General features: G+C 35.9%; 1 protein-coding gene across 1 annotated transcript; it reads right to left on the bottom strand.

Annotated features, from left to right (window-relative positions):
- Nucleotides 1-1,381: 1,381 nt before the first annotated feature.
- On the bottom strand, nucleotides 1,382-11,835 carry LOC104270421 (cytoplasmic polyadenylation element-binding protein 3; the record flags this gene model as incomplete). The annotated part of the gene is made up of 5 exons (XM_009864788.1): nucleotides 1,382-1,456; nucleotides 2,000-4,541; nucleotides 7,357-7,538; nucleotides 10,277-10,391; nucleotides 11,704-11,835. Coding segments are annotated over 4 exons (657 nt in total), but the record flags the coding sequence as incomplete, so codon positions are not given.
- Nucleotides 11,836-12,350: the final 515 nt, after the last annotated feature.

Here is a 12,350-nt window from a genome sequence, read left to right on the forward strand (position 1 = left end):
AGTTAGTCTAAAAGGCCATCAATAACTTGACGTAATTGGTTTGTCTAGAGAAAGCCATTGTGTGCCCTATTTACGCAACACCAGTTTTAGTCTGGATTGTTTCAGGTGCCAGAACAGAGGGTCGCTGGCTTCAGGAAGGGGTTTCTTCTGGCTACGTGGGGAAACAAAGGTGATGTAAATGGTGGTAAAGTGAGAGGTGGTTTGATCCTGGCACTCAGTATTGCCAGTACAAAAGAAAGGAAGGACCAAGACACAAGAGAGGCAGAGAAGAACAGAGAAGGACAAAGAAGCTGAACAGCTGTTCAGACGTGGTGACAGTATGGGTTACTGCATTGCTACCAGGGAAAAATGGACATACGTTATTTTGTGTTAACGAGGCAGCCGCCAGTGCTACGCGGTAACTTCTTTAGAAGATGATGTGGGTCCTACAGTCTGCTCCATGCTGCCACTGATGAACGTATGCAGGAAGGAAGTTGTGCAGGAAAGGGGCAATTTAATTAAATAAATAACATGGTGGCAAAATACAATGAGGAATATATATTTTTAGGAGGTTCAGTCTAGGACTACTGAAAAGAGAGGTCGTTGAGTTCATGATGAGAAAAGTAGTGGAGCATTATGCTGAATGGGCAGGGTCAAAAACCCATTGTTTTGATAGATTTAGTTCCTTATAACGGCAATAGTATTTCATCAACACTGGTGGTGTATAAATCTAGACAGCGAACTGGTACTGTGACATCCCTATTATCTCCCTAAATCATTTTGATAAAGGAAAAGGCTTTTCAAAATATCACATTTTTTCTGCTTCATTCTGTCATTTTATTGCCCAATTCTTTGTTACAATTTTCCAATCACTTTACATAACCAACCGTTTTCATCATTGCCACACTATTGTAAACCACATCAGCAAGTTAATACATAAAGCTTTGCATTTCAAAAAACTAGACACTTTAGTAACAATATTACAAAGATTTTAGCTTCAAAAATAACTGAAAATGAAAAAAATAAACTTTTAAAGAATTAGCATCATAAAATTAATTTATTCCAAGTAAAAATACAAAATAATATTAATGACATTGACCAGATATGAAAGTCTCTCCCAGAAACAACTATATTAATGGTTGAGAAAGCACTCCTTAAAGAAAATACGAAATAAAAATGAAAAATATGTAAATATGTTTAATTTTTTTCTTAGCAAAAAATCTTTCTAAAAATAACAATGAAAATTTGTCTCAGTACAAAGGCTACATTACTATTGAAAAAATACCAGCATGAAGAAAAGGTACATATTTGACAGTAGAAAAATGATTTTAGTGAATCACAATGTCTAAAGTCTGCAATGAAAATAAATCTGCAATAAAGATTTATGCCTTTTTTCTTTTCATTTTTCTTTTTTTTTTTTATACAAACAGTACAAACAGTATTGCACATAACAACAAATAGTCGAGGTTAGGTTAGCCTTCAAAAAAATCGACTAGTTCAAGTCTCACATCAGAAAAGGCCACAAGAGGACCTGTTGTACCCAGGGGCTTCTTAGTCAAGTTGCAGTTCAGAACTCCATATTTTAAAAAATAACTTTTTTTGAAGGACCCTCTTTTAATATAACATATTAACAACTCGGGCACATTCATTTACAAAAGAAAAGGGAGCATGTCATAATTTAATAAACTAAAAAAAGTTCTCTTTAAAAAAATACAAACAGAAGAACTCTCACAATTCTGGTCAGTCGTGCATAATCACACTTGATTATAAATATACAAATTAAGGGAAAATATTTTTTCACCTTCTATTCACAACTTTCAGCACCAAATGGAGTTTGTCTTTACACCTGTTCTTCACGATAATTTTATTTTAGATTTAATCCATCATTATGCTATATTGTACATTTTCCAGCTTCTCTCTCTCTCTTTCTCTCTGGGGGTATTTTTCTACATGAAAGAGGGGTATTTCTTCAAAAAGGTTTACTTATTTCACATAATTAGGTAGATTTCTGTAGGTTAGCTATGATCTTTAATATTACAGTTATAAAGCTCTAACTTCTTCATTTTCAAAAAAAATCAAATAAGCATGAAAAAAATAAAGTTACCCATCTGTTAAATCATTTTTCTTGCAGAATTAAATTAATATATATTTTTCTGAATAAACTTACTTAGAAAATATCATTTTCTTTCCTATATTTCAAAATTGAGGTATTGCAAAAGATCATGTCAGTCAGAAAGCATGCCTTTTTCTTTAAAAAAAATCATCAGCCGACTGTTGAAAACTGTCTAGATACAAAAAGTAGTGCATAACAAAATGTCTTCTACAGATGAAAAAAAAAAAACAAACAGAAAAGACACCTGGGCTGGGAAAAGCAATATCACAAAAACGCCCAGAAGTAGCTTCAAAAGGGATAATCATAATAAGCATTTTAAACCAGTAAAAAACTATTTTTTCTTTTTTTTTCTCCAAAACCAGAAAAAAAAGTCCTTTCAAAGCCAATACTCGCAACTAAACATTGGGAAGAACAACTTACTAAATTAGACACAAACAAAGACATCACAACAAACAAAACCAGAACATTTAAATCTACTATGCGGTGTCATATCCAGTCAGATTGTCCCCAGAACTGCAAAAACAAAGAAGGAAAACCAGAAAAATATTGTACACATTCTCACAATCATTAGTACACCAAGTGTGTTTAGATTTATATGCTATCTGCAGCCCCATAGTCTGTGCTAAAAAAATGTCCACTGTGTTAGCAGGTCTTAATTGTATTCAAGCTTCACAGGATACATCCAGGGATTAGAGAGATAACGCCACATCCACACAGCAGACATCTCGGGTTACTTTGATTTGCAGACATTTCTTTAGCATCACTTTTTTTCCTACCTTTCTTAAATGTGCCTAATTTCTCAGTTTGACAGACTATCTAATCGGTAGTGTATGTACGCTAGCATGAGCTCTTTGGTTTTCTGGACAAGGTCTGCAGCTACGTAAATGATGCAAGCATTTTAGGAGAGAGATTGTAACTAAGAGCTCATTTCTGTTTATGTACCTGTTATGAACTGTCAAAAATGTGTTAATGTCAGATACAGAGGCTTTAACAGTTAAGTTTGATCACAGTACTAGACATAATCACTTTACTATATAAAATAAATTGCACGATATATAACAGAGCACCGCAAAGTACTTCATCTACCATCCACAAATTTGTTTTAAGAATATCCTACAGCTAGTCTTTATATTTGTTGTAATACAGGTCATTCTGTAATGGGCTGATCCTAATTCCAGAAGCATTACATTTACTGAGGCATGCCTTCCTCCAGTCAGTAATCAATTTGTTTTTGTTACTGAGTATTTTGTAGCCTACGTAGATTCATAATTTGTGCATTGTGGGCAGGTTTTCTATTAGACATATATAAAATTTATTGCATGCAGCAACCTGATTAAGTAAACATGCAGTCAAAAATATTGACCTTCCTTGGAAGCTTTTCTGTATGCTATACTGATCTCCTTTCAGCAGCCATCACTATCTTAATCACATACTCTTTTTTTAATTGATACCCTAGCCTGAATAGAGTATTATGGTATTAGTAATACCATTTTAATAGCAGCAAAAGCTATTGCAGCATACATTTACATAACACTAAAAGACCTAACAAAAAAAAAAACAAAAAACACAACAAAAGAAAACAAACAAAAACCCCTCAGCAAAACAAAAGAAAAAAGTGTGATCCAGCTTATGAGGTATCATCCTTACAAGTCAAAATGGAGAGCAACTAAAGGCTTATTTTCTTTCAAGGGTTATTACTACTCTAAATGACCCAAACTAATGATTGCTGAATATCTGTTTTAAGTTTTTGCTACATCTGCCACCTACTTGTGAATATTACCTTTGGTAAGTCATCTGCTAGGGGCAAGTCTAAATTTCTGAAAATAAGTGCATGCTCCAGTTTAAAAATAAAAATAATTATAATTATAATAAAAAAATCTTCATCACATACACATCAACCCAGTGAAGGCTGATGAGAATGGCAGTCTACATAATGTCACTAGTGACAAGTCTTGTGTAGGAAATTAAGGTACCAAGCAGATGTTTGTGTGAATCAAAGTGCAAAATCAGTACAGTTACACTCTGCCGGTTTGTTTTTTATACTGGACACTGAGTTCAGTAATGTGACTGTAAATAATAATAATAGTAATAAAAAGACCCATATCTTCATTAAAGTCGAGGACGAATGCACAGATTTCCAGAACACTAAGCCCTGAGGCAGCGCTCTCTTTTCACTCGATTTTATTTACTCCAGTACTTGTCGCCGGGTGCAGCCTGGGGTTCAGCTCCAGCGGAATGGGACGTGGCGGGGCCGGTCCCCTCCCTCCTTTACCAGTGGTTTGTGGAACTCTCGCCCAGCACGAGAGTGTATGCTTGCCCAGCAGTATTCACAGTAATACTGCAAACAGGTAACATTGGCACAGAAGAATGGAGCAAATTTTCCACCACAGCGAGTGCCCTGGCATTCATCACACATCTGATCATCCAGCACATATGGCTTCACTTCCACCTGCACCGGGAAGAAGAAAAATAACTGTAAGATGATGACATTGGGACATTTTCTAAGTGTGAACACATTTAATTCTTTTAATTCTGTTGAAGGTTTTGAGCTGCATTGACCCAAAGAGGCTGGTAGTTAAATTTTCATACCAACCACTTCACCTGTCAGAAAATCTCAAGAAAGAAGGGTGTGCTTTGGTAACTATGCAGCAGTTCTTGGAAAAGTTAGGCAAGTGAAAGTACCACGATAGAAGTACAGTAAAAATAGCATCTCCACGGATTTTGCTGCTGTCTAAGAAATCACCAGGAATGAGAATACAGTTGTTACAGGGGCAGAGCACGAGAGCATTTGGGAAAGAACATTATAAAAACCCCATGTATTTCTAAACTTCAGAGGGCTGGTGAGTTTCAGAGGTTTTTTCCAGAGAGGTTTTTGTGGGTTGTTTTTTGTGAACTGCAAAATGCAGGGCCAGACTAATAAATGAAGAGAAGACTCAAACAAGATTAAATGTGCTTCTGTCTTATGCTGGCAAAAATCACTGTCTAAAGATTTTTACCTCTAGAAATGTAGTGTGATTTCATAATGGTTCAACTACAGCCTTGCTATCAATAACAAATAGGCTGGACAGCTGCTGACTCCTGTCCTCTACTCAGCTGTAAACATCCTAGGACCAAAATTCATTTTGATTTTAAAGCACTTGGGCCAAACAGAAGTATTTTGCTGCACGACTGGCCACTTGCAGTAATACTGCTGCAGAAGCTGACAACATGCAAGTTCTTCCCTGTTGTCTGTTCCTACAAATCAAATCTACACATTTAAATTGAATGTTTATTCATTCTGGGGAAATCATTAGTTTATGCATGTGTAATTCTCATGGCTATAAGACGCTGTTTACAAAATGGTTTAGTACAGTCAACTGTACATTAAGAGAGACAGAAAAAAATGAAATATACATACTTTTACTTTAAGTAATTTTGCTGTAACTGCACAAGTACTAGTCTGGCAAAATTTGTATATTGCAAAGAAAACTTGACTCCAGTAACTACGCTTAAATACGTAGAGTATTAAAGAAACACAGACTGAGATCTTAAGTTGAAAAACAAGAAACATACAAAAAAGCTTTATGCTGAATTTTGTTTCAGCATTATTTTTCAACAATTGATACTCATTTGAAGTAAAGCTTATATAGTGAACTGTATTTCTTGCCTATGGAACAGTTGATTTTTTAGGTTTTGTTTCTTTTTAAATTACACTGGACTACTAGTATTGCATGGAACAAGTCTGAATAACTGCCATTTTGCATACCAGACCCTCCTACCACTAAAATTAGAAGCATCGTGTAAAAGAAACCAGTACTGTCTCAAATGAAATTGCAAGAAAGCAGGTCCAATGTCCATGCTCAAGCTGTTGGTGTGCAATGAGCGAACCTACTCACATTTCCAAAGCACAATTTGGGACAATCTGAAATAAATTCTCTCTCTCTCTCCTTTTCTTGCCTTGGCTATTAGTGAAATAATTTTAAGAATGCATGCTGTATAATTCCGAGATTTCAACCTATCAGATTTAAAAACTAATATTTAAAGAATGACTAAGAGACTCCATACTTCTTCAAACTCACAGACAATTAAGTAAACTTAAAAGTATCAATCAACCAACTGGAACAAGTACTGATTGATGGGGGAAACTACCAGCTAGCATAATTTGTGGCTCAATCCTAAAGCTTAGAAAAAAAATATGTTTTTAAGCATAGCTGATACATAAATCGCAGAGTTTAACACTGTGATTAAGACTCCAAAATTAATCTTCTTAGGGTCTTTGCAAAATTCTTCAGAATTCAATAGACAAGAAATATTTAGGAACAGCCTTGTCATAGCTAAAATCATGAGGTACAGTAGCACTGTAGAAAAATAGTTTGAGGATTTATAACTCCCTGACCTCATCTAATCTGACAAAAAGTTCAGTTCAAACTTAAAGTAAAAACAGCTTTGACTTTGTAGCTGTGTTTTCACATGTACACTGCACATAACAGACACACCCAATACCTGTCAAGCAGACTTCTTAAGAAGCAGTTCATATTAGGTTAAATAGAGAACAGGCCATCGCTGCTGTAAAAATACATAGCAGCATTGCACGCTGTATGTTCTTTTGAATAACTCTAAATACCAAGACCTCAAAAACATAGGTGTTATTTGTATGTGTAATCAATAGGTGAAGACAAAAGGTCTGAAGGGAAAAAATCATCTTGGAAATTAGGTAATGTTTTCTTTCAAAGTATTCAATTCAGATTTCAGCAAATACAACTTCGTTTACCCCCCCTTTTGCCCATCAAGCATCTACTGGCATTTGGTTTTGTTTAAATAATTCTCAAGACTTTTGAGGTCAGCATTACCATTTATACTTAAAATAAACCTGTGTTTTAGGAACCTCAAGTCTCAACATACATCGCTGAGAGAAAACATTGCCTAATAATAGCAGAAATGCCAGAAGCTGTATAAGTAGCCACTAACTGAAAGCTGTTGATGTGCAATAAGCAAACATCTAAAGCAGGAGAAAGAAGCTGAGAAATTCTGTTTGACCCTCAGAATTCAAACCAAAACCAAGAACAAATGATCTTGCAATCAACTGTTTTCTGGTTTTAGTGCTAAATAGTTAAGATGCTTAAGATATATTTTGTTCACTCTGCTTTAGCTGCTTAAATAGGCTTTAAAATAGTTAACAAATGTCACTTGAAGAACAGAGGTTACAGTGCTGCCTCACACAATATAAGGATGGTTTTAATTTCTGTACAGTTTTGTGACATTCTATTCTGTGCTATTTTACTTACCCGTTTATCAATGTCATTGTGTTGGAGCTGGACAAAGCGAGCACTGATAGCAGCAATATAGCTCTGCTGATTGGAGAAAGCCACTCTGCCAGCACCTTTCGGATACTTCAACTCTGGGTCTGTATCAATGCCAGCATAGCAGACACCTCCATATAAACGGTCCATAATCATTGCCAATTCAACTGCAAGAAGTGAACCGTTAAATATTATGGATTTAACATAAGTAACAATTTTATGTTTGCTTTGTTGCATTTAAAAAGTGCTATTCGCCTTAGCATGCTTATCTTCCAAAGTCTAAAGTAGTAAACTCAGACGTTGGCTTTAACAGACTGAATCAACGCTACACAAATTATAGTAAAATGTAAAACCTATAAAACCTGGAATCTGTAAAAAGGAACTTGGTGTGATTGAAGTGTGGAAAAAAACGTAGTTACATTGTTAAAGTAGGTATCGGATCAAGTGTTTTATGATAAATTCTAATTGTGGTATTTGGGATTACATATTCAGGATCTTTCCAAGCTCCAGTCAGGCTTATTAATGCTAGTTTACGTATAAGATCACTTAAAGATATTCCTGTATTTTAGACTCTGGTATTTTGCCCTGAGTACTAAGGGAGAGACATTAAGGAAGTGGTTTACATTTGAAACAACATTTTGTGAAACATAAGAAGTTATTACACTTTAAGCAAGTCGACATTTTGGAGAAAACTTCACTTAGTATTTTTGTAGAGCATTAATTGATTGTGGATCTTCTAAAAAGGCTTGCTGCTTTTTCTGACACTAAGAACAAGTCGAAAGAAGTTATAAATACCATTCATACAATAAGACAGGCTGAGTGCACAGCTGAGGAAACGTACAGGAGAAAGGTTAAGAGAAAGAACTGAAGCAAGTGGACAACAGGCATGTCAGTGAGCAGACACGTACGGTCACCAAGCCAAGTTCTCTGTGCAGCCGATAGGCAAACAAATTTGTCAGATGGATGAGGGACAGATCCTCACAAAGAAAGATACTGGGACCTGTAGGGGCCCTGCTAAGTCAGCCAGTTTTGTATGCTAATGTGTGAAAACACTACCAGTAGCAAGTTAAAATTTAGGTATTTGAGATAAAGTGATAAAGATTTACTAAATATTTAAATACTTGTAGCTGTCACAAAATTTTCACTGGTTAATTATATATTGAATAGAGACAATTTTTAAATTGAGTGTATGTGTGTTTGTATAAATGCCCATGTCACATTAACGGAAGACCATATGCTCATTTGTCCATTTGCAAGGCGCAAACAAACGTCTGACTCATTCCACCAAACCAGGTAATACTCCTTCTCCCAATAGTAAGGGAAACTATCAGCACAATGTAGTGACTAGTAGATTGTTCTGCTCTCTCATGATTTGGAATAATTGTTTGGGTAATGATCTCAGAAAGTGGTAGTAAGGAATAAACATCAGGAACACTTAAAAACATTTGCAGTAGCAGTTCCAGTAAGTAAATCTTGCCAATAGACAAAGAACATACAGGATTGTAGGGCAAGGAAACCATGTAGTGCTCAGACACCTTAGGAGAAACTTCTGTATCCGATCTTTGAAGTTGCAAACAAGAAAAATTGGAAACTATTTGCCTGCTTTGAAGAAGTTAACTAAAGACATCAGTTTTCAAACATAATTTATTTCAAACGTAATCTACAATGGTCAAATGACATACAATTTTATAATGGCTATAATTAGAAATGAGGTAATGTTTAATTGTCACTATTTACATAATTGCTGTCCTACAATTATGCTGTATTTTAAGATGGTGAGGAAAGTGGAAGCTGCCAAGGAACCTGGCCTGGGAGAAATCTTTTGGAAGCTTACAGCTTCCAAAAAGAATTAGGATGAGGAGAAAGATGAAGCGAAGAGCTGAAGTTCTAGTGAGCTGGAAAGTGGCTGCCAAAAGGACAGTGAGGGCTGCCAGGAAACGTGATCCAGAAGTCTTTCTTTCAGACAAGGACTGAGGAGCCTTGTTGACTACAGCCCTTGAAAATTAAAATTAGGGCTGAGAGGATGAAAAAGAGAAGCCATACAGCTGACTTGGGAGTGAGTATGGAGAGGGACTACTAAACAGAAACGAGGGCTGCCAAAAGACCTAGTTAGGAGAAATGTTTCAGCTTGCTTCATGACGTTGTCATTGTCCCACCAAAAAATCTAAGATTAGGGACAGAAAAGTGTGTCACGTTACAGTTGGGAAAAAGCGCTGAAAAGAGACCTTCAGAACAAAGTGGGGGCTGCTGTGAGATCTGGGATGGGGTTAATCATTCCTCTGGCCAAAGGCTAAGGAGTCTTGTCTATGGTTCTGCAAATAAAAGTGAAGAAGAGTTAAGCATGAAATAAAAAATATTGGAAAAAAATATCTGCATTAAGACTTGGTCTGGAAAGTGGTCTTAAGTATAGATGGGGGCCACCAGGAGATCTGGCCTGGGAGAAATTATTCTTCTGGACAATGGCTGAGATGCTACATGGGAAAACCAGAGTTAGGGCTGAGAAAAAGGTAAAGAGCGATCACAGAGCTGCAGCTGGAAATGGTTTGGCAAGGGGCTGCGGGAAGTTTGTCTAATAGTCAAAGGAACGGGGAGGTTGTCTGCATTTCAGCAAGCAAGTCAGGGTTAGGATTAAGATGGTATACATTATGAAAAATCAGCCAAGTTCTAGGACATTATGCAAACTTGGGGAAAAATGGTTGTACTGAAAATATCAACTAGTGATCTATTTAAAAGACTAAACATATTCATGGTTTGTATTTTGCAGACAGGAAGACCCACCAAATCACAGAGTGAGCTACAATCTGTGGAAAAGACAGGGTGCATATTCTGCTCTTTTACATTTACTGTCTTTTTCTCCTTAATCTGGAACCCCCCACTACATGCCCTACATTTTCCTTCTACTCACCAGCTCGGAGGGGCCGTGGAACTCCTCCAACAAATATGGTTTTTCTTGGATCCAAAGGCTGAGACCCATCCATCACAAAGTCACTGTCACTTAGGTTCCAAGGTCGAATTTGCACCTGTATTAAGGATCGTTTTTAGTAGAGGAACTTGAAATTCAATTAAAATTAGGGAACAATTGCAAAATCTTTCTATAATTAAAATTACAATTTTGACTTAGCAAAAGTCAGAAATTAGTGGTATAAGCACCAAAACAATTTGAGAACACAGCTTTTCCAGCTGTTTGAAAGGCAGCAGACAATTCATTTATCACCTCTAGAGGCCAGGCTTGAGTTAAATTTGATCAGAGCAAACTCCTGTCGTATTAATTCCTTGCCTCTAATCGCCATTATAATAAGAAATCCATGAAAAGACTTTCAGAACATTTTACCATGTAGGTGCAATTACATTTGCTGCTTGGACTCCTGGCTTTCTTGAAAGCAAATACAGTGATCCACAAATTTTAAAGCACTGATAGAAGTAGATAAAATTAATTTCTGTGCTTGGATACAAAAGTAGTTTTTATAATATGTAAATGCTCACTTCTGTTAAGCAGCAAGCAGTGCAGTTGGTAAGAAATCTTTAGATTACACAAGAAAAACTTCTTCAGAAGTTATTTGGATAAAGCTGTTCATCCACCCATTTTTTTTTATCCTAAAAATAACCTAAACCATGCACACTTTGCAGTAATACCGGGTTGTTCATTTATCTGTGCAAGCTTTCAGTAGTGTTTATAAAAGGCAGACATGTTTTTTGTCTAATCATGTTTGTCTTCAGTTTTCATCTAATTTCTGTGCATCCATAGCTGCAAAAAAGACTAGCATTAAAGAATGTTAGAGATGTGAACAATGGAAACAGGTTACCATGTCTTCTATTCTGCCATAGCTGTCTGCATTCCTTGTTTTCCCCCTGCACTTTAAATAAGGGTAAATGATACCTAAATTATAAATTGATTAGCTAATACATGCAGAAAAAATAATAATTAAGAAACCCAATGAAGTACAGGGGATATTTTAAGTTATCTGGTTTTTAATTTGAGAGGAGGAAAGAGGGAGTGTGTTTAAGTTTCTTGATTTATTTGCTTTAAGGCTTTTTTTTCTTTAAAATAATATTAAGGGGAAAATTATAATCCAATTGTTTCACAGCTAACTTTGTAAAAGGATTTGTACTCCTGCAAGATACCAGAGGTACCAAATACAAAAGTTAATTGCACATGGCATTTATCAGAAAGAAGCAAATGTTAAAACCATCTTACGCTGATCAAGTCAATTCAATGTAAGAGCAAGGACAGCCACAGGAAATGGACAAGTCAATTAACTGTAAGTATTTCTTATTTATTAACTGAATTCAGAGTAACAGCAAATGGGTTAGCAACCTGCATAAGCTACTTACTGGTTTATCCTTGATTGTGGGACTTGAGACACACAGGTAAAGTTTCCCATCTTCTTCCAAGCAGGCATCTATCAGAGCTTGTACAGAGCTTTCTTCCTGGAACAGCAGAAAGGCATAACCTTGGAAAGGATAAAAGCACAAGAAAGACAAGACAGATTACAGATTAATTTATAAAGCATTTTTTTTAACAAACCTAAAAAGTAAGAGATACAAATCATAAATAACTGTTAAGGTGGTTAGGGTTTTTTATAAATTAATTTCACCAAATCATATCCTCACAGACTATGTATTTCAGAATGCAGACAAGACTCTCTGCTGCAGGTCAGTATGTTTATTTGATTAACTAATGATTTCAAGCAGTGAGAATATAGGCTGGTGAATGAGCAGTTCTTGTTATCCAACAGCTGTATCTGTTTATCAGTGGTTACCTGCTGGTAGCAGCGATTGTCACCTTACAGTGAAGGCACTGAGTTTCTGGTTGCTATACAAAATGAATAAATACTGAAGAATATTAGAAGAAAGGGTCAAAAAGTGGACAGGTAAGCAGATAAACAGATACCTGTGTTCACATGCTGAACTATAAATGGAATGCTCACCTAAACCCCATAAACATGAGCAAAAGAGAACAACACGTATTGTGTTCTATT

The sequence above is a fragment of the Apaloderma vittatum genome, unplaced genomic scaffold, assembly GCF_000703405.1.
Source record: "Apaloderma vittatum isolate BGI_N311 unplaced genomic scaffold, ASM70340v1 Scaffold45252, whole genome shotgun sequence".
Taxonomy (NCBI): domain Eukaryota; kingdom Metazoa; phylum Chordata; class Aves; order Trogoniformes; family Trogonidae; genus Apaloderma; species Apaloderma vittatum.